Source organism: Delphinus delphis, chromosome 4 (assembly GCF_949987515.2).
Source record: "Delphinus delphis chromosome 4, mDelDel1.2, whole genome shotgun sequence".
Classification (NCBI taxonomy): Eukaryota; Metazoa; Chordata; class Mammalia; order Artiodactyla; family Delphinidae; genus Delphinus; species Delphinus delphis.
This window is the reverse complement of record NC_082686.1, coordinates 113,456,514-113,479,437: the sequence shown is the minus strand read 5'-3', so window position 1 is coordinate 113,479,437 and position 22,924 is coordinate 113,456,514. Positions and strand designations below refer to the sequence as shown.

General features: G+C 40.8%; 1 protein-coding gene across 1 annotated transcript in view; it reads right to left on the bottom strand.

Moving 5' to 3' along the window:
• Positions 1–22,924, bottom strand: part of PCCB (propionyl-CoA carboxylase subunit beta) — a 92,096-nt gene that overhangs the window by 44,774 nt on the left and 24,398 nt on the right. Inside the window, exons 7-9 of the mRNA XM_060011308.1 lie at positions 8,778–8,886; positions 7,394–7,514; positions 5,656–5,737 (exon numbers count right to left, since the gene is read on the bottom strand). Coding sequence (XP_059867291.1) covers positions 5,656–5,737; positions 7,394–7,514; positions 8,778–8,886 — 312 coding nt within the window. The remainder of the gene's footprint in view (positions 1–5,655; positions 5,738–7,393; positions 7,515–8,777; positions 8,887–22,924) is intronic.

The window sequence follows — 22,924 nt, the reverse complement described above, 5'->3', positions numbered from 1 at the left end:
ATATCAAGCATCTTTTCTGACCACAATGCTATGAGATTAGAAATGAATTACAGGGAAAAAAACGTAAAAACACAAATACATGGAGTGCTAAACAATACGTTACTGAATAACCAAGAGATTACTGCAGAAATCAAAGAGGAAATCAGAAAATACCTAGAGACAAATGACAATGAAAACACGATGATCCAAAACCTATGGGATGTAGCAAAAGCAGTTCTAAGAGGGAAGTTTATAGCAATAAAGCCTACCTGAAGAAACAATAAAAATCTCAAATAAACAATCTAACCTTACACCTAAAGGAACTAGAGAAAGAAGAACAAAACAAAACCCAAAGTTAGTAGAAGGAAAGAAATCATAAAGATCAGAGCAAAAATAAATGAAACAGAAACAAAGAAAACAATAGCAAAGATCAATAAAACTAAAAGCTGGTTCTTTGAGAAGATAAACAAAATTGATAAACCATTAGCCAGACTCATCAAGAGAGAGAGGACTCAAATCAAGAAAATAAGAAATGAAAACCAAGAAGTTACAACAGACACCAGAGAAACACAAAGCATCCTAAGGGATTACTACAAGAAACTCTATGCCAATAAAGTGGACAACCTGGAAAAAATGGACAAATTCTTAGAAAGGTATAACCTTCCAAGACTGAACCAGGAAGAAACAGAAAATATGAACAGACCAATCACAAGTAATGATATTGAAACTGGGATTAAAAATCTTCCAACAAACAAAAGTCCAGGACCAGATGGCTTCACAGGTGACTTCTATCAAACACTTAGAGAAGAGCTAACACCCATCCTTCTCAAGCTCATCTAAAACATTGCAGAGGAAGGAACACTCCCAAACTCATTCTATGAGGCCACCATCACCCTGATACCAAAACCAGACAAAGATACTACAAAAAAGAAAATTACAGACCAATATCACTGATGACTATAGATGCAAAAATCCTCAACAAAATATTAGCAAACAGAATCCAACAACTCATTAAAAGGATCATACACCATGATCAAGCAGGATTTATCCCAGGGATGCAAGGATTCTTCAATATACGCAAAATCAATGTGATACACCATATTAACAAACTGAAGAAAAACGATAAGTCCATCTCAATAGACGCAGAAAAAGCTTTTGACAAAATTCAACACCCATTTATGATAAAAACTCTCCAGAAAGTGGGCATACAGGGAACCTACCTCAACATAATAAAGGCCATATACGACAAACCCACAGCAAATATCATTCTCAATGGTGAAAACCTGAAAGCATTTCCTCTAAAATCAGGAACAAGACAAGGATGTCCACTCTCACCACTACTATTCAACATAGTTTTCGAAGTCCTAGCCACAGCAATCAGAGAAGTAAAAGAAATAAAAGGAATACAAATTGGGAAAGAAGAAGTAAAACTGTCACTGTTTGCAGATGACATGATACTATACATAGAGAATCCTAAAGATGCTACCAGAAAACTACTAGAGCTAATCAATGAATTTGGTAAAGTAGCAGGATACAAAATTAATGCACAGAAATCTCTTGCACTCCTATACACTAATGATGAAAAATCTGAAAGAGAAATTAAGGAAACACTCCCATATACCATTGCAACAAAAAGAATAAAATACCTAGGAATAAACCTACCTAGGGAGACAAAAGACCTGTATGCAGAAAACTATAAGACACTGTTGAAAGAAATTAAAGATGATAAAAACAGATGGAGAGATATACCATGTTCCTGGATTGGAAGAATCAATATTGTGAAAATGACTCTACTACCCAAAGCAATCTACAGATTCAATGCAATCCCTATCAAATTACCAATGGCATTTTTTTACAGAACTAGAACAAAAAATCTTAAAATTTGTATGGAGACACAAAAGACCCCGAAAGCCAAAGCAGTCTTGAGGAAAAAAAACGGAGCTGGAGGACTTCAGACTATACTACAAAGCTACAGTAATCAAGACAATATGGTACTGGCACAAAAACAGAAATATAGATCAATGGAACAGGATAGAAATCCCAGAGACAAACCCACATGGCTATGGTCAACTAATCTATGACAAAGGAGGCAAGGATATACTATGGAGAAAAGACAGTCTCTTCAGTAAGTGGTGCTGTGAAAACTGGACAGCTACATGTAAAAGAATGAAATTAGAACACTCTCTAACACCATACACAAAAATAAACTCAAAATGGATTAGAGACCTAAATGTAAGACTGGACACTATAAAACTCTTAGAGGAAAACATAGGAGGAACACTCTTTGACATAAATCACAGCAAGATCTTTTTTGATCCACCTCCTAGAGTAATGGAAATAAAAACAAAAATAAACAATTGGGACCTAGTGAAACTTAAAAGCTTTGCAAAGCAAAGGAAACTACAAACAAGTCGAAAAGACAACCCTCAGAATGGGAGAAAATATTTGCAAACCAATCAACGGACAAAGGATAAATCTCCAAAATACATAAACAGCTCATGCAGGTCAATATTTAAAAAACAAACAACCCAATCCAAAAATGGTCAGAAGACCTAAATAGACACTTCTCCAAAGAAGACATACAGATGGCCAAGAAGCACATGAAAAGCTGCTCAACATCACTAGTTATTAGAGAAATGCAAATCAAAACTACAATGAGGTATCACCTCACACCAGTTAGAATGGGCATCATCAGAAAATCTACAAACAACAAATGCTGGAGAGGGTGTGGAGAAAAGGGAACCCTCTTGCACTGTTGGTGGGAATGTAAATTGATACAGCCACTATGGAGAACAGTATGGAGATTCCTTAAAAAACTAAAAACAGAATTACCACATGACCCAGCAATCCCACTACTGGGCATATACCCAGAGAAAAAGACACATGCACCCCACTGTTCACTGAAGCCCTATTTACAATAGTCAGGTCATGGAAGCAACCTAAATGCCCATCGACAGGCGAATGGATAAAGAAGTTGTGGTACATATATACAATGGAATATTAGCCATAAAAAGGAACGAAATTGGGTTATTTGTAGAGACGTGGATGGATCTGGAGACTGTCATACAGAGTGAAGTAAGTCAGAAAGAGAAAAACAAATATCGTATATTAACGCATATATGTGGAACCTAGAAAAATGGTACAGATGAACCGGTTTGCAGGGCAGAAACAGAGACACAGATGTAGAGAACAAACATAGGGACACCAAGGGGGGAAAGTGGTGGTGGGGAGTGTTGCTGGTGGGATGAACTGGGACATTGGGATTGACATGTATACACCAATATGTATAAAGTGGATAACTAATAAGAACCTGCTGTATAAAAAATAAAATTCAAAAGTTAAAAAAAAAAAAAAAAGCCTAAGGAGAACCATGAGAATAACACGCATTACAACAATATGGACGAATTTCAGTCGTCTCGTTGAATGAAAGCAGCCAGACAGAAAAGACTGCACACTATATGATTCCATTTATATAGTATACAAAACCAAGAACAACTAATTTATGCTGTTAAAGGTCAAGATGGTAGTTTCCCTCAGGGGCTTGGTGGGAAAACAGTGCCTGGAAGAGAACACTGGGGAGGCTTGTCTGTTTCTCTATGTGATGCATTGATTTGATCTATTCTATATAAATGTTTCTGTTATTTAGGAGGATTTATATTTATTTTAATAATGGTTACTTCTGTAACTATACCTCTTTAATGCCCTTAGTTCCCTAGTTTAGCAATTTGGAGAGGTCATTAGCAGAGCTGTCATTCAACAGAGAGAGGAAAGCAGAAGCCAGATTCCAGAGAGGAATAAAGGAAGAAGAGACAAGAGGAGTTTAAGGAAAAAGGTAGAAAAGACTGTGGATGTCAGTTAAACAGAGATTCAGGTTAAGACGGGTTTGGTTTAGCAGACAAGAAGTTCATACATGTTCAAACACATTTATTGCCCAGAGGAAGGAGTTAAGAGAGAGAGAAGAAGTTAAACCAGTCAAGAAAGCAAGATGCCAGACAGGAAGCAATGGAGTGAGGAGCCCAGGTGAGGCACCTCATTCTTTCAGCCTGGGGAGACACGGAGGGACGGTGGGGAGGGAGAAACAGGCACCTATGGAAAGTGATGAACCTGATGCTCTCAATTTTCTCCACGAAGGAAATGCTGATGTCATCTGATCAGAGTGGGGAATAGAGAAGGAAGTTAGGGTTTCGATCAGGGAAAGTGAAGAAGATAAAAACAGGAGCTGAGGGGAGGTTCACGGCACATATTCAAGCCGGAGACCAGAGAGGTGAACCGAGGACCCAGCTCAGGCTGGAGCAAGGCTCTGGGGCTTTCCCTTGGCAGGCTCAGGCCCCACTGGCAACATGGGTGGGCAGATGAATAAGTGACTGGATGGATGAGTGGATGAATGGATGGATGGGTGTGTGGATGGATGGATGGATGGATGGATGGATGGATGGATGGATGGATGGATGGATGAATGGCTGGCTGTCTGTCTGGCTGGCTGGCTGGCTGGCTGCAGCCTTGAACCAGGGATGGGACTCCACAGGGCAAAAGGAGAATTGGAGCACTGATGACACAGACCCCATTTTACCTTCTTCACACTACTTTTGGACCTAAAACTACCCACGCCACATATGCTTTTGTTCTCTGAATCTCTCACCCAAATGTGAGGTCGCTGAGGCAGGGTTTTTGTCCATCACAGAGTGATACAGCACCAACACTGAGAACAGTGCCTGGCTGTTAACATCTGGCGTAATGGCAGAGTCCAAGCTGGGCCAGGAAGGCAGAGGCCAGGAGGGGCAGAGGGCTCCACAGGACGGGATGATTGAGGGCTGGGGAGTCCAGGAACAGAGGTGGTGAGAGACGGACAGGACAACTGTGAGGGTGTAGAGAGTACTGAAGGCTAAGGTTAGAGGAGGGCATGCTGGTAGAAGCGGGCTCAAATGGTGCTCAGTAGGCTAAGAATCCAGCAATGAGGAGAGGCAGAGCCCGGCCATGGCTGCTGACTCACGCTGACTCCCCACAGTACAGGGAGGAGGAACAGGTCACTGGGAGAGCCAGGGCCCCGGAGAGGCTGCGCCCACAGAGCCGTCTGGGTTCAGTTAATCGAGAAGAGCTAAGAGCACAGTGCGTGTAGGAAAGTGTGAGGGAGACAATGGCCATCGACAGATGCCCCCAGTTCACCCCAACACTGTCCTCTTCACTTAATGACCCAGGAACCTGCTACACCAAGAAAAAGGTACAAATGACTCGCGTCCTCCTCCGACCTACACACACACCCCTCAACCCTGTCACAGGACACCTTATGTACTCACTCTCCTTTCTCTAGAGAAAAAAAAAAATGCCCTCTGAGCATGAGGCTCCAAACAGAGGTACATGAAGAGTCATCCTGCCTCAACTCCAGGCTCTGGAGACACGGCCCTTTCTCTACGGGCCTCAGAGTGCCAGCTCAAGAGCCCTGAGCTCTGCGGACCCAACTGCCACGCCCCCAAGCCTGTCCAAGCCAGTAGGGTGGCCACAGCCACTAGCTCTTCCCATAGCACACTACTCAGTGCCCTTATTCTGTGCCACCCCGTGCCCTGCCTCTGTTGCCCAATGGTAAGGCCTGTGGGTAAAGCACTTCCTCACTGAGCCAAAGCACAATGACATGCACGTGGCTGAGCCAGCACAGACAAGACAGACAGATGTGGCACTTACAGAGTGTATGATGTCCACCATGTCGTAGGCTTTGGTTGATTCCAAAGGGACAATTGTATCAAGCTCAGGAACCAGACGGTCACTTTGGATAGAAAAAGAAGCAGATATAATCAACATGGAAGAGCCCGTTGCCTTCTGTGGGTGGGGAATGGGAGAGGAAATGGGGGAGACACAGCATGGGGGCTGAACTGATTCTGTCCCTGCTGGGCTAGCAAAGCAGTCCCCAAAGATACATTCCTTTGTTACCACCATATTAAACTGAACCTGAGCTTGATATTAACCCAGAAGATCTTTCTGTTTTCATTTAGAGGAAAAAAAAATGAGCTTATTCCCCTGAATGTGGAAATTCCTTCATTTATCCTCTCTGAACACCTCCTACATTCTAGGTATTGTATGGAGTACCAAAGGACATTATAGTGAACAAGCCACTGTACCATCAAGCCCAGCTTCCCAGAAAGCTCAGCACCAGCGTCTTGGGTACAGCCCCACCCAGTAACAAAGTCCTCCCTTACTTTTCATGTGCTATTTACACATATGCATGCAGCTTCCCTGGGACTGAATGACGAGGAGGTATGGCTGGGCCAAAGCAGGCTGTTCAGACATGTCTGGGCCCTTGGACCGTAACACCTTCAAATGATGTCCTAAACCTTTCAAGAACCCCAAACAGTACAGCAGCTCGGAAAAGGAGGCTGTGCCCATCGCTTCTGGGCCTTGGGACCACCCTCCCTCTCATGACTACACACAGTGGGCCGCTGATTGTATCCCCTGAGGAGTGAGGCAGAGGCAGACAAGGAGTGGCCCTGGGGACATGACACTTCAGAGCATCCCTGGCCCAGACACAGCCCCATAGGTAGAAGCCCAGGGCAGTGTCTGCAAACGGCTTCTTCCCGAGGGACGGCTTCTTCCTGAGGGACACAATTTCAAGTCCTTCTGCAGAAGTATTGCAGGCCAAGTGAGTGCTTCAAAATCAGAGAGGAAACAAAATGGAGAAGACAGCAGCCAGTGGTCTGGAGCTATAGTTCCCCAGCTGGGCTTCTGGCTTATTCTGCGGTGCTCCCCACATCAGGCAGTGGCCGGAAGAGCAAGAAGGAAAGAAGGTCTTCACTAGGTGGTCAGCAACACACCCTTCCCCAGGAATGTCCCAGCTTCTGGCCACAAGCAGGTATGCATAAGCACATTTCCTAAAGGGCATGCTGTCTGAATCATTTCACATTGATTTATTTCATCTTAAGACAAAATATACATATATATATATATATATATATATATATATATATATATACACATATATATATATCTCAATTCTAGACAAAGACTCAGAAATAATATTTTTTTTGGCCACTTTTTACTCCCAAGCTACTTGTCAGATATTAGAGAGAGGAAAAACGTGAATAAAAATAAAATATCTTGGGATTTCCCTGGCAGTCCAGTGGTTAAGACTCTGTCTAAGCTTCCACTGCAGGGGGCACGGATTTGAGCCCTGGTGGGGGAACTAAGATCCTGCATGCCACACAGCGTGGCCAGAAAATTTTTCTTTAATTTCTTTTTAAATAAGTAAATAAAATCCTTTGGGGCTCCTATACCCAGACATGCCACCACCATGCCTACACCTGACTCCACTGCACAATCTACTCCAAGCTGCCCACCAGGGCAGACCCTGGAGGTCCCGCCAGGGCACACAGGCCAGAGAAGGACAAGCCAACCTGCAATACGAGAGGAGCTCTGGCCTGCAACTCACCTGGGATCATGGCACTCAAGGACGGGGGCGGGGTCCTGATTGCTGAGAGGCAAGTAGTTGAAGAACTCCCGGAGATTACACAAGGCGTCCACGTCGTTTTCAAAAGCTCTGTGGGCCACGCCTGAGAAAACAGGGAGTATATAATGGGCCAGGGCGCCTGTCAGCCCAGAGATGCAGCTTCATGCCCACCTGCCCCCTCTAGGGCAGGTCTGCAGCAGACTGTGCCAACAGCCCTGTCGCCGCCCCCTCCACTGAGGATGGTACCACACCACACACCTTCAGGCTGACCCTCGGTCCATGCAGCCTGTTCTCTCTGCAAGGGTCACTCCTTTCATTATCCAGGTCTTTGACCTAGTGTCGCCTATTTGCCGAGGCTTTCCCTGCCCCTCTCCAGAGCACAACTTTCCCCACACCCCTCACTCTCCATCCCTGGACCATGGGAATTCTCGTCACACTTTTCCCTGCAGCACCTATTTCCCTGTTTACTGCCTGACATCTCCCCGAGAGTATCAGCTCCAACGGGGTAGAGGCTAGGCCTGTCTTATCACTGCAGCCCAGCAACTGGAATAATGCCTGGTTATATGTCCATTAACACTCAAGAAAGCTGGACAATAAAAAATAAAAGGAAAACGGCTGGCACATGTCATGGTACTCAGCAATGGCAGAACAAAGGAGGAAAGAAGGGGAACCACGTGGTAAGGAATCAAGCCATCATTCCTCAAGAACACTCTGAAATCACAGAAGAGCCAAACAGGGCCATAGACATGATAGAGAAAGTGGGGCAGGAAACTCCCTCTCAGGTTCACCCCACCGGACTCCCTGCTTCTACCGCTGCCCCCAGAGTCTCTTCTCTACCAGGCAGCCCAACTGAGCTTTTAAAGTCAAATAATGTCATGTCCCTAATCCAACCACCCTCCTCGCCACTCACCGAGCACACCAGCCCCTCTCCTTCCTCAGAAGCCTCTGCCTGCGATGCTTCTCCCCTAGGTATGCATTCAGTCCACTCCTTCAAATCTGCTCAATTATTGCCCAGTGAGGCCTGTCCTTACCACCCTCATTAAAACTGCAACAATCCCAACCCCCTTTACCCTGTGCTACTTTTTCCACAGCACACATACTTTTATGAATCATAATTCTTGTAACCATCATTCTAATTTGCTCAAAAATTTCAAAGACTATGAAAGCATTAGTAGTAGCCTGTAATTTAATTTAACGAGTTTGAGATATAAATCCACCTTTATTACTATATCTGTAGACAATACATGACACTACAGTCTATTCAAAGAAATTCTGTCGATGAAGTGATATCTGTACAGACTGTCACTTCTAGCAATTCCTCTTCTCAGTGTCTGACAACAGTAAGGTAAGCTTCGAGGCCTCTAACCTGACATGGTGGTGTGGGTCCTGGCGCCCCCGAGCTCCTCCTGGGTAACGTCCTCATTGGTGACAGACTTCACAACATCAGGGCCAGTGATGAACAAGTAGGAGGTGTCCTGAAACCAGAGAATTTCAGAAAGTTCAATCTCAGAGCACCAGAACTCGCAAAACCAGGTTAGGACACAGCTCACAGATGCGTACCCAAACGAAAGACCCACGTTTTCCCTGCCTCACTCTCTATCAAAAAATCTCCGTTGCCTGGTTCTCTCTCAGCAAAATGGCCTGCAGTGTGGCTACCAGTCATTCATCTGTAGAACACCCTAACAGGTGACCCTTATTCAGAGCTTGCTGCACACCAAGAATTTTTCTAAGCATTTCATGGGATTGTGTCATTAAAGCCTAGGTACTATTATCACCCCATTTACAGATCAGGAAACTGAGGCACTGTGATAGTGTGCAGCTTGCCTAAAATTAATCAGTCACTTTAAGTGAAGCCATCTGGAGACAATGAAAATCAATGTTTGGTGTTCTGAGAGAGTGACAGGCTTTAATTTTTAGTTTCTAACTTAAAGATAATAAAGACATATTGTAAAAAATTTAATCAGAATAGGAGATACAGTAGAAAGTAAGTCTACATGCAAGCCCTTATTTCCAGCCCTCTAATTTCCATCCCCAAAGGCGACCACTGTCAGTTTCTCTGACATCCATGCATATGAGCATTTATATACTTTTCCCTCTTATTTTCTCTCTAGCACATTGTCCTACACACACTGTTCTCAAACTTCTTGAAGATTATTCCGTATCAGTATAGTAGGATATGTATCGCAACTTACTTAACTGCCACCTACTGATGGTCCTTTAGACCGTTGCCAGTGTTTTACTTATAACAAGCAATGCTGCAATAAGTATCTTACTACAATCATCTCTGTCAGCTCATTGTTCATGTTCTTTGTCCATTCTCCTACTAGATAGTTGTTTTTAAATACTAAGGACATTAGTCCTTAGGCTATTATCTGTGTTGTATCAGTCTTTATTTTATGGCTCCTTGGTTTGGAATCTTGCTAGAATGGCCTAGCTAGAGAGGTCTATCTTCCCCACTCCACACAAAGACTCAAACAAATGTTCATAAGAGCATTACTTGTAACAATCAAAAACTAGAAACAGACACTTCCCTGGTGGCGCAGTGGTTAAGAATCTGCCTGCCAGTGCAGGGGACACGGGTTCAACCACTGGTCCGTGGAGATTCCACATGCCTGAGCAACTAAGCCCGTGCACCACAACTACTGAGCCTATGATCTAGAGCCTGCATGCCACAACTACTGAGCCTGAGTGCTGCAACTACTGAAGCCCACGTGCCTGGAGCCTGTGCTCTGCAGCAAGAGAAGCCACCACAATGAGAAGACCACGTGCTACAACAAAGAGCAGCCCCCGCTCACTGCAACTAGAGAACGCGTGCGTGCAGCAACAAAGACCTAACACAGCCAAAAACAAAAAAACTAGAAACAGCCCAATTCCATCAACAAGTGAATCTCAAAATAATTATCCTAAATGAAAGCAACCAGCCCCATAAAAAAAAAAAAAAAGAGTACATACTGTTTGTATATATTTTGTACATACAAAATGTCATTTTTGTATGGTTCTGTTTATATAACATTCTAGAAAATGCAAATTAATCCTGTGTGATAAAAAGTAGATGAGGGCTTCCCTGGTGGCACAGTGGTTAAGAATCTGCCTGCCAATGCAGGGGACATGGGTTCGATCCCTGGTCCAGGAAGATCCCACATGCCACAGAGCAACTAAGCCCATGCACCACAACTACTGAGCCCATATGCTGCAACTACCGAAGCCCGTGCACCTAGAGCCCGTGCTCCGCAGCAAGAGAAGCCACTGCAATGAGAAGCCCGTGCACCGCAACAAAGAGTAGCCCCCACTAGCCGCCAACCACAGAAGCCCCCGCTCGCCACAGCAAGAGAAAGCCCGCATGCAGCAACAAAGACCCAACACAGCCAAAAATAAAATTAAAAAAATTTTTTTTAATTTAAAAAAAAAAAGCAGATGAACAGTTACCTAAAGACAGGGCTGGGAGGTAGGAAAGAATGAGTTACAACAACACATGAGGAAACTTTGGGAAGTGATGGTTATGTTCATTATCTTAATTGTGGTCATGGCTTCATGGTTGTATACATGCATCAAAGCTCTAATTGCACAACTTAAAGTGTGTGCAGTTCACCATACATCAATTATATCTCAAAGTTGTAAAAAAAAAAAAATTGTGGAAATGCAAAGGGTCAAGAATATCCCATATCCATACCACTTAAAGAAACTACGGAAGGACAACTTGCTGTACCAGGTATCAGCATTTGTCGTAAAGCCATTGTAATTGATAGTATGGTACTGACTGGCACAGAGATAAGCAAACAGACCAAGAAAGCTCAGTGAAACACTCGATATATGGACGCTTGATTCACAATATAAATGACATCACAGAGCAGGAAAGATTGTTCTTTTCAATAAAAGGCTCTAGGTCAACTAGGTGTCTATACTGGAAAAAAAATTTTTAAAGCATTAAACTAGCCTCTATTGCATACTATGTGTAAAAATCAACCCCAACTTTAGATGCAAACATAAAAGGCAAAATAATAAAACATTTAGAAAATAGAAAGTATCTTCCTGACTTCAGGGTAGGAAAAAGTTCAAGAACTAAAACACACTACCCATAAAGTATACATTTGACATTCGTTCTCCTATCAAAAGAGCACAGAAGCCAGCTTACAGGGACACCCATTGGCTAAAAGAAGGACAATTTGAGCATCAAAATAATGATAGTACTGTAATGGAATATAAACCATTGAGTAAAATAGGGAATCCATGAACCCATGTTAAGTCAATGAAATAAACAAATGCCCAAGAAAAGCAGGGCTCTTCCTTAGAGTAGATCACCAACTGATATGAAGCAAGTGGTGGAGCTGGAAAATAACCATCTTGTAAAGATTGGTTTGGACAAGAATCATCAATAGATACTAAATCAAGGCAAAAAGTATAATGTGGAACAGCATACTTGTATGGTCTCAAAGCAACTCCCCAGTGAGTATCAGTTACAAAGAAAAAATGGTAACTACATAGTGGAGAAACCAGACAACACTTCAACAATGATCAAATTAATGTCACCAGTGAAGGGCAGATGGCCATCACTTGTCTCCAGATGTGATCATTTGAGCAGGATACAACATCACTAATGTAGTAGAGAGGCTGGGCTACCTAATCTGATTCTGATCGTGAGGAAATACCAGATAAACCCAAATTGAGCAACAATCTATGAAATAATTCATTCTGTAGCCTTCAAAATGTCATGACAAAGCATCTGAGGAATTGTCACAGAGTAAAGGAAATTAATGCAACATGACAACTAAATGCAATATGTGATCCTGAAATGGATCCTGTACTGGAGAAAGAAAATGCCATTAAGGACATTTTTGGGACAAGTGACCAAACTGTAATCTAGATGGTAGAGTAGACAACAGTATTATATCAGATAGACTACATGTTAGGCATATGTGAAACAAGCCTTAATAAATTTAAAAAGATTGAAATCATACAAACTATCTTGTTTGATCGCAATGGAATGAAACTAGAAACAAAAAAACTGGAAACTTACAAATATGTGGAAATTAAACATCACACTTTTTTTTTCATAAATTTATTTATTTTTGGCTGTGTTGGGTCTTCCTTGCTGCGCATGGACTTTCTCTACCTGCGGTGAGTGGGGGCTACTCTTCGCTGTGGTGCGCAGGCTCCTCATTGCAGTGACTTCTCTTATTGCAGAGCACAGGCTCTAGGCACGTGGGCTTCAGTTGCTGTGGTGCACAGGCTCAGTAGTTGTAGCTTGCAGGCTCTAGAGCCCAAGCTCAGTAGTTGTGGCGCACGGGCTTAGTTGCTCCGCGGCATGTGGGATCTTCCAGGACCAGGGCTCGAACCCGTGTCACCTGCACTGGCAGGTGGATTCTTAACCACTGCACCACCAGGGAAGTCTCAAACATCACACTCTTAAAACAGTCAATGGACCAAAGATGAAATCAAGGGAAATTAGAAAATATTGAGAAATGAAAACGTACAAAAACTTACTAGATGCAGCAAAAACAGTGCTAAGAGGGGAATTTAAAGCTGTTAAACACACTAAGAAAGTAAGTTCTCAGGGCTTACGTCATGGCTCAGTGGTTAAGAATCTGCCTGCCAATGCAGGGGACACAGGTTGGAGCCCTGGTCCGGGAAGATCCCACATGCCCCCGAGCAACTAAGCCTGTGCACCACAACTACTGAGCCTGCGCTCTAGAGCCTGTGAGCCACAACTACTGAGCCTATGTGCCACAACCTCTGAACCCTGTGCACTGAAAGTCCATGTTCTACAACAAGAGAAGCCACCAAAATGAGAAGCCCACGCACCGCAACAAAGAGTAGCCCGCACTCACCGCAACTAGAGAAAGCCTGTGCGTAGCAATGAAGACCCAATGCAGCCAAAAAAATCAATAAGCATAAAAAAAAAAAAAAAGAAAGTTCTCAACCTAACTTTATACCTTAAGGAACTAAACAAAAAAGAAAAGAAAAGAAAAAGAACTAAACCCAAAGTTAGCAAAAGAAAGAAAATAAAGATTAGAGCCGAGATAATGAAAAATAGAAAAATAAGAGGGAGACAAAAAAATCAGTAAAACCAGAACTTGGCTCCTCAAAAAGATCAATAAAATTGACAAATATTTAGCTAGATGGATTAAGAAAAAATAGACTCAAATTACTAAGATCAGAAATGAAAGTGGGGACATCACTACCAATTCCACAGAAATAAAAAGATTATAGGAATACTATGAACAATTCTATATAACAAATTGGATAACCTGGATGATATGGACAAATTCCTAGAAACACACAACCTACCACCAAGACTGAATCATGAAAAAATAGAAAATCTGAATAGACCTGTAACTAGTAAGGAGGCTGAATCAGTAATCAAAAACCTCCCAAAGAAAAGCCCAAGACCAAATGGCTTCACCAGTGAATTCTACCAAACATTTTAAGAAAGATTAAACACCAATCCTTCTCAAGCTCTTCCCAAAAAATTAAATAGAAGGAAATACCTCCTAATTCATTCTGAGACCCAGCATTACCTTAATACCAAAGCCAGACAAAGCCACTACAAGAAAAGTACACATCAATATCCCATATAAATATTGATGCAAAAATGCTCAACAAAATACTAGCAGATCTAATTCAACATTTTATAAGGAATTATACACCAAGACCAAGAGGAATTCTTTCCTGAAATGCCAGGATGGTTGAGCACACCAATATCAATACACCACATTAAAAGAACAAAAGGAAAAAATTACATGATCATCGCAATGCAGAAAAAGCATGACAAAATTCAATACTCTTTCATGGTAAACGTACTCAGAAAACTAGAAAGAAACTACTTCAACATGGTTAAGGCCACATATGAAAAACCCACAGCTAACATTATACTCAATGGTTAAAGACTGGAAGCTTTTCCTCTAAGATCAGGGACAAGGCAAGGATGCCCGCTTTCTCCACTTCCATTCAACACAGTATTGGAAATCCTAGCCAGAGCAATTAGTCAAGAAAAAGAAAAAGGCACCGGAATCAGAAAGGAAGTAGTAAAATTATCTGTTTGCAGATGACATGGATTTTATATGTAGATAACCCCAAAGATTCCACACACGCACAAAGTTAGAATAAACAAATTAAGTTGCAGGATACAAAATTAACACACCAAAATCAGTTGCATTTCTGTACGCTAACAATGACCAATCTGAAAAGGAAGTTACAAAAACAATTTCATTTACAATAGTTTCTAAAAGGATAAAGTACTTAGGTATAACTTAGCCAAAAAGGCAAAAAAAACTTGTACAGTGAAAATTATAAAACATTTCTGAAAGAAATTAAATAAGACATAATGGAAAAGATATCTTCCATTTATGGATTCAAAGACTCAATACTGTTAAGATGTAAAAACTACCAAAAGCAATGTACAGATTCAACATCATCCCTAACAAAATCTCAATGACATTTTTGCAGAAATAGAAAAATCCATCCTAAAGTTGATGTGGAATCTCAGGGGACTCTGTGTACAGCCAAAACAATTCTGAAACAGAACAAGGTTGGAGGTCTTCCTGACTTCAAAACCTACTAAAAAGCTACAGAAATCAAAACAGTGTGGTACTGGCATAAAGACAGACATATAGACCAATGGAACAGAATAGAGAGCCCAGAAATAAACCCTTCCATACCTGGTCAAATGGTTTTCAACAATGATACTTAGACCATTCAATGAAGAAAGAACAGTCTTTTCAACAAATGGTGCCGGATCCCACTCCTGGGCATATATCCAGAGAAAACTCTAATTCAAAAAAGATAGGTGCACCTCAGTATTCATATTTATAGCACTATTTACAATAGCCAAGACATGGAACCAACCTAAATGTCCATCAACAGATGAATGGATAAAGATGGGTATATATATACAATGGAATACTACTCAGCCATAAAAAAGAATGAAATAATGCCATGCAGCAACATGCATGGACCTAGAGATTATCATATTAACTGAACCAAGTCAGAAAGAAAAAGACAAATATCATATGATATCACTTATATATGGAATCTAAAATACGATACAAATGAACTTATTTACAAAACAAAAACAGACTCCCAGACATAGAAAACAAACTTATGGTTATAATAAATTAGGAGTTTGGGATTGACAGATACACGCTACTATATATAAAATAGGACAACAAGGACCTACTGTATAGCACAGGGAACTATATTCAATATCCTGTAATAAACTATAATGGAAAAGAAAAAAAACAGTGCTAGGAAAACTGGATATCCACGTGCAAAAACATGAAGTTGGACCTATGTTACATCATATACAAAAATTAACTCAAAATGGATCAAAAGACTAAACATAAGAGCTAAAACTACAAAACTTAGAAGGAAACATACAGGGAAAGTATGTGACACTGGATTTGGCAAGATTTCTTGGGTATGATAACAATAGCAGAGATTACAAAAGTAGACAAACTGGACTTCATCAAAATTAAAATCTTCTGTGCAAAGAACACTAACAGAATGAAAAGGCAGCCCACAGAATGGGAGAAAATATTTTCAAATCATGATCTGATAAGGGGTTAATATCAGAATATATGAAGAACTCCTACAACTCAACAACAACAATAAAATGATTCAATCAAAAAATGAACAGAAGACTTGCATAGACATGTCTCCAAAAAAGATACACCAATGGCAAATAATATGAAAAGAGGCTCAACATCACTAATCATTTGGGAAATATAAATGAAAACCACAGTGAGATACCACTTCACACACATTAGGATAGCTATTATCAAAACAGAAAACAAACGCTGGCAAGGATGTAGAGAAATTGGAACCCTTTGTGCATTGCTGGTGGGAATGTAAAATGGTACAGCCACTGTGGAAAACAGTATGATGTTTCTTCAAAATATTAAACAGAATTACCAAAATACCCAGTAACTCCACTCCTACGTGTATGCCTAAAAGAACTGAAAACAGGGATTCAAACAGATACATGTACACCAACGTTTATTACAGCATAATCAGTCTCAAAACGGAAGGCAGTTCTGACACATGGTACCGTATGGATGAACCTTGAAGACATTATGCTAAGTGAAATAAGCCAGTCACAAATGGACAAATACTGTATGAGTCCACAAATTCCGCAACAGAAAGGGGCTGGGAGTAGGGAATGGAGAGCTAATGTTTAATGAGTACAGAGCTTCAACTGGGGTAGATGAAAAAGTTCTGGAGATGACTGGTGACGATGGTTGCACAAAAAATGTAAAGGTACCTAAGGCCACAGAACTGTAACTTAAATCTTACCACTTAACCATTTCTTATGTATATTCTACAATTTTTTTTAAAACTTACTGTATCAGTGTTAAACTTCTGGAGTTTAACAACTGGTTATGTAAGAAAACATCCTTATATACTGGGGACTTCCCTAGCGGCCCAGTGGCTAACACTCCACACTCACAATGCAGGGGGCCCAGGTTCGATCCCTGGTCAGGGAACTAGATTCCACATGCTGCAACTTAGAGTTCGCATGCCACAACTAAGAGTTTGCATGCCACAACTAAAGATCCAGCATGCCACAGCAAAGATCCCACAAGCGGCAATGAAGATCCTGCATGCCGCAACTAAGACCCAGCACAGTCTAATTAATTAATTAATTAATTTTTAAAAAAGAATTATATACTGAAGCATTAAAAAGGTAAAGGGACATGATATATATAACCCACTCTCAAACAGTTAAGAATTCTGTAAATTTGAAATTTCAAGATAAAAAGATTTTCTAAAAATTCTGCTCAAAGGATAGCATTGAGAAGAAAAAACTGAAGTCACAGAGTGGGAGAAGACAGGTGCAATATATATAACTGATAAAGAACTTACATCCAGTATATACAAAGAACTGCTAAAAATCAGTAAGAAGAAAACAAAAACCTCAATTTTTAAAAATGGGTAAAATAGATGAGCAGCCATGCCATGAAAGAAACATGAGGGTATTCCCTGGCGATCCAATGGTTAGAACTCAGCGCTTTCACTGCTGAGGCCCAGGTTCAATCCCTAGTCAGGGAGCTAAGATCCCGCAAGCTGCGCAGCACAACCGAAAAAAAAAAAAGAAAAAAGAAACATATGAAAAGGTGTTTAACCTCATTAGTCATGGAAATGCAGATTAAAACAATGAGAGGGCTTCCCTGGTGGTGCAGTGGTTAAGAATCTGCCTGCCAATGCAGGAGACACGGGTTCGAGCCCTGGTCCGGGAAGATCCCACATGCCGCGGAGCAACTAAGCCAGTGTGTCACAATGACTGAGCCTGCGCACAACAACTACTGAGCCCACAAGCTACAACTACTGAAGCCTGCGTGCTTAGAGCCCATGCTCCACAACGAGAGAAGCTACCAAAGTGAGAAGCCCACGCACTGCAACGAAGAGTAGCCCCTGCTCACTGCAACTAGAGAAAGCCCGCGTGCAGCAACAAAGACCCAATGCAGCCAAAAATAAGTAAAATTAAAATTAAAAACAAAACAGAAAAAAAAAGAGAGATCACACCACATGCAAACTGGCATAATTAAATTATGTCAATAAAAGTGCTGGCACGGATGTAGAACAAGTGAAATTCTCACACACTGCTAGTAGAAGTGTAAATTGCTGCAACTTCTTCAGCAAACAGGCATTACATAGAAAAGCTGAAGACATGTATATCCTATGACCTAACATTGCCCCACCTTGAGAAACTGAAATATGTATGCACCAACATACATGTATAAGAATGCTTATATCAGCATCATTTACAATGACAAAAATCTTGAAACACAAATATCCATCAACAGTAGAAAGGATGAGGATCTTAAGATAATATACTACACAGCTACTAAAATGAACTACATTTACAAAGAACATGGATAAATCTTACAAACATGCGTCACAGTCACGCACAAAAGAATGCATATTATGTTTCACTTTACATTAAAGGTAAAATAGGCAGCATTAACCCCATTGTTTAGTGAGGCATAATTAAAATTTTAAACTGTAGAGCAAAGCAAATTTTAAAATTACCATAAAAGTTGAGACAAATACTTCTAGGCAGGATGGATGGAGACAATACTCATTATGAGGGTAATGGGGGCAGGCTCCTGGAGGGCCATTTCTTGATCTGGGTGTCATTTACATGGATCTGTACTTTATAATAATTGCTAAACTTTACGTATTTTATGTACTTCCCTGAGTATGTATTACATTCGAAATTTTAAATTGTTTAAAATTTTTTAATTAACTGGGAGAGGAGGCAGAGACAGAAGCAGGAAGACCAGTTAGAAGGATTATGCAATAATCCAGGTGAGGTGCTTGAATCAAAGTAATAGCAGTGTAAGTAATAAGAAGTACATAGGAATTTTATATTTTAGATTATATCCTAAAATAGAGCAAATATGATTTTAGACTGATTGAACTCGGAATGTAACAGAAAAATGAGTCAGTGTTTTCGACCTCAGCCACTGGAAGGCTGGTCTTGCCGTTTATTGAGATGGGGAAGGCTATAAGAGAGCACTTTGGGAGGGCCTCATTAGAGATGAGAAACCCATTAAAGCCCAAATGGAAATGTTGATAGGCAACTGAAGGTTTAATCCTGGAGTTCAGAAGACCGTTCCATCCTGAAGAAATAGGTTTGAGAGTTGTCAGCACATACATAGATGGATATTTAAAGTCTTGAGGTAGGATAAGATCACCAAGGGAATGAGAGAATTGCTAGAAGAAAACCAAGAGAGTATAGTGCCCTGATGTTTCAAAGAGGAAGAAGTGATGACATAGGTCAAAGGCTGCTGGAAGGTCAAGTAAGATAGGACTGAGAAATGTCAACTGGATTTAATGATATAGAAATCGTTGGTGTCTTCTGATACAAGAAACTGCCATTACCAGTGACTCTGAATAGAATAATATCCTTTCCATCATAAATTAAATGTCTAAATATATTTAGATCTATCTTTCAGTTCTGTCCTGTTACTCAATTCTGTTCTGTTCCCTGGTCTATTTATTTACAAACTGAACAAATAGTTTTAGTTATTTTAGCTTTAAAACATATTTTCTCACCTGGCAGGACTAGCCTTTCATTGCACTTCCTTCATGGAATGTCTACTCTTACATTGTAGTTTTCTTGTTAATATGAACTTGTCTAGATCTTTAAGAAAGAATCTGCTGGCATTTTTATTGTACTCTCATTAAACGCATGGAATAGTTAAGATGTAGAATGGTTAAGGCTTAATGATTAGTTGCGGAGGACAAGAAAGAGGAGGTGGTGCCAATATGCAGATATTAATTAAAGTTCTGCAAGTGGAGGATGGGATAGCTTAGGATGAAAACACAGGATTAAAAGATACAGCGTACACAAAGTCAACATACAGAAATCAGTTGTATTTCTATACACTATGTACAAAATATACACTATATAGAAAATATCTGAAAAAGAAATAAAACCTGTCCATTCACAACAGCATCAAACATTACAAAATACCTATGTATAAATTTAACCAAGGACGTGAAAGATCTAAACACTGAAAATTATAGAACTTTGATGAAAAACACCAAAGATGACACAAGTGGGAAAAAAATCCCATGTTTATAAAAATATTGTTAAAATGTCTGTACTACCCAAAGCCATCTATAGATTCAATGCAACTCCTATCAAAGTTCCAATGTCATTTTTCTACAGAAGTATGGCGTCACATAAAAAGAAACACAGACCAATGGAACAGAATCAAGAGCCCAGAAACAAACTCTCACGTATACTATCAACGAATACTTGACCAGGGAGCCAAGAACACTAAATGGGGAAAAGATAGTCTCTTCAATAAATGATGGTGGGAAAACTGGATAACCACATGCAGAAGATGAAACTGGACACATATCCTACACCACTCACAAAAATTAACTCAAAATAGGTTAAAGACTTAAAGATCCGACTCTGTAAAACTCCTAGAAAAAAACATAGGAGAAACACTCCCTGACACTGCTCCTGGCAATAATTTTATGGATGATACCAAAAGCAAATGCAATAGAAACAAAAATTAATAAGTGGGACTACTGCAAACTAAAAAGTTTCTACACAGCAAAAGCAACAATCAACAAAATGAAAAGGCAACCTACCGAATAGGAGAAAATATTTGCAAATCATATATCTGATAAGGGATTAATATCCAAAATATATAGAGAACTCGTAAAACTTAACAGCAAAAAAAATTTTTGATTAAAAAATGGGTAGAGGATCTGAATAGACATTTTTCCAAAGAAAACATACAAATGGCTAATGAAAAGATGCTCAACATCACTCATCATCAGTGAAATGCAAATCAAAACCACAACGAGGTTTTAGCCTCACACCTCTTAGAATGGCTATTATCAAAAAGACAAGAAATAACAAGTGCTAGTAAAGTTCTGGAGAAAAGGGAACACTGTGCACTCTTGGTAGGAAAATAAATTGATACAGCCACTATAGAAAACAGTATGGAGGTTCCTCAAAAAACTAAAAATAGAACTACCAAATGATCCAGCAATCCCATTCTGGGTATATATCCAAAGGAAATAAAATCAGGACCTCAAACAGAGGACTGCATTCCCATTTCACTGCAGCATTATTCACAGTAGCCAAGATATGGAAACAACCTAAGTGTCCATCAATGGATGAATGGATTAAAAAAAAAAGTGACATACATACAAATACACATATACACACAGAATTATCCACTGGATATCCATATCAATAAAAAAAACATGACACATACATACACAGACAAACACAGAGAAATATTATTCAGCCATGAGAAAGAAGGAAATCCTGCCATTCGTGACGTGAATGGATCCTTAGGGCATTTCACTTAGCGTATGCTAAGTAAAATAAGTCAGACAGAGGAAGAGAAATACTGTATGATCTCACTTATTCGTGGAACCTAAAACAGCTGAACTCACAGAAAAAGAATAGTGGTTACTAAGAGCAGGGGTGGTGTTGGAGTGAGGGGAGATGTTGGTCAAAAGATACAAACTTCCAGTTATAAGGTGAAGAAGTTCTGGGGATCTAATGTATAACATGGAGATTATAGTTAACAGTACTGTATCACATACTTGAAAACTGCTAAGAGAGTAGATCTTAAACGTTAATCACCACAAGAAAGAAATGGTAATTATGAGAGCACTATGGGGGTAGTCATTTTACAATACGTAAGTATCAAATCAACAGGTACACCTTAAGGGGGCTTCCCTGGTGGCACAGTGGTTAAGAATCCGCCTGCCAATGAAGGAGGCATGGGTTCGAGCCCTGGTCCGGGAAGATCCCACATGCAGCAGAGCAACTAATACTGTGTGCCACAACTACTGAGCCTGCGCTCTAGAGCCTTCGAGCCACAGCTACTGAAGCCTGCGCGCCTAGAGCCTGTGCTCCGCAATAAGAGAAGCCACCGCAATGAGAAGCCCGTGCACCACAACAAAGAGTAGCCCCCACTCACTGCAACTAGAGAAAGCCTGCGCACAGCAATGAAGACCCAACACAGCCAAAAATAAATAAATTAATTTATTTTTTTAAAAATGTACACCTTAAACTTAAACAATGTTATATGTCAATTATATCTCAATAAAACTGGGAAAAAATGTTTTAAAAGTAAGACAAAGCAGGGCTTCCCTAGTGGTGCAGTGGTTAAGAATCCGCCTGGCCAATGCAGGGAACACGGGTTCGAGCCCTGGTCCGGGTAGATCCCACATGCTGCGGAGCAACTAAGCCCGTGCACCACAACTACTGAGACTGTGCTCTAGAGTCTGCAAGCCACAACTACTGAGCCCACATGCCACAACTACTGAAGCCCACGCGCCTAGAGCCCATGCTCTGCAACGAGAAGCCACCGCAGTGAGAAGCCAGCGCACTGCAATAAAGAGTAGCCCCCACTCACCTCAACTAGAGAAAGCCCATGTGCAGCAATGAAGACCCAACACAGCCAAAAAAAAGAATAAATTAATTTTAAAAAAATAAGAGAAAGCAGTTTAGAATTTTCCAGCATGTGTGTAGGGAGAGGAGGAAAGAATGGCCAGAGGAATTGATCCCACACCTCCATTCCTGCCAGGTAGGAAGACAACTGGGGTAGCACCATGTAGGTATGGCATATATAGATTTAGTGGGCAAAGTTCAAGGAATCCTGCTTTGCTCAGGAAATAAGAGATGTGTTCATCTTAATTTTTAAAGTTCACCCTAAACTGAACATTGAACATTTAAGTTGCTTTTAATCTGTCACCAAGAAAGAACAGTTGAGTCAAGGGGTAAGCACTTTGTTAAACTTTAATTCCTACTGCCAAAGAGAAAAGTATTTCCTATTCTATTTACGCTCCTCTATTGACACTGTTTTCATACTGGATGAATCTCTTTCCTTTTTGCCCCGTAATTTGTCTTGACATTTTTTGTTTGTTTGTTTGAGGTACACGGGCCTCTCACTGTTGTGGCCTCTTCCGTTGCGGAGCACAGGCTCCAGACGCACAGGCTCAGCGGCCACGGCTCACGGGCCTAGCCGCTCC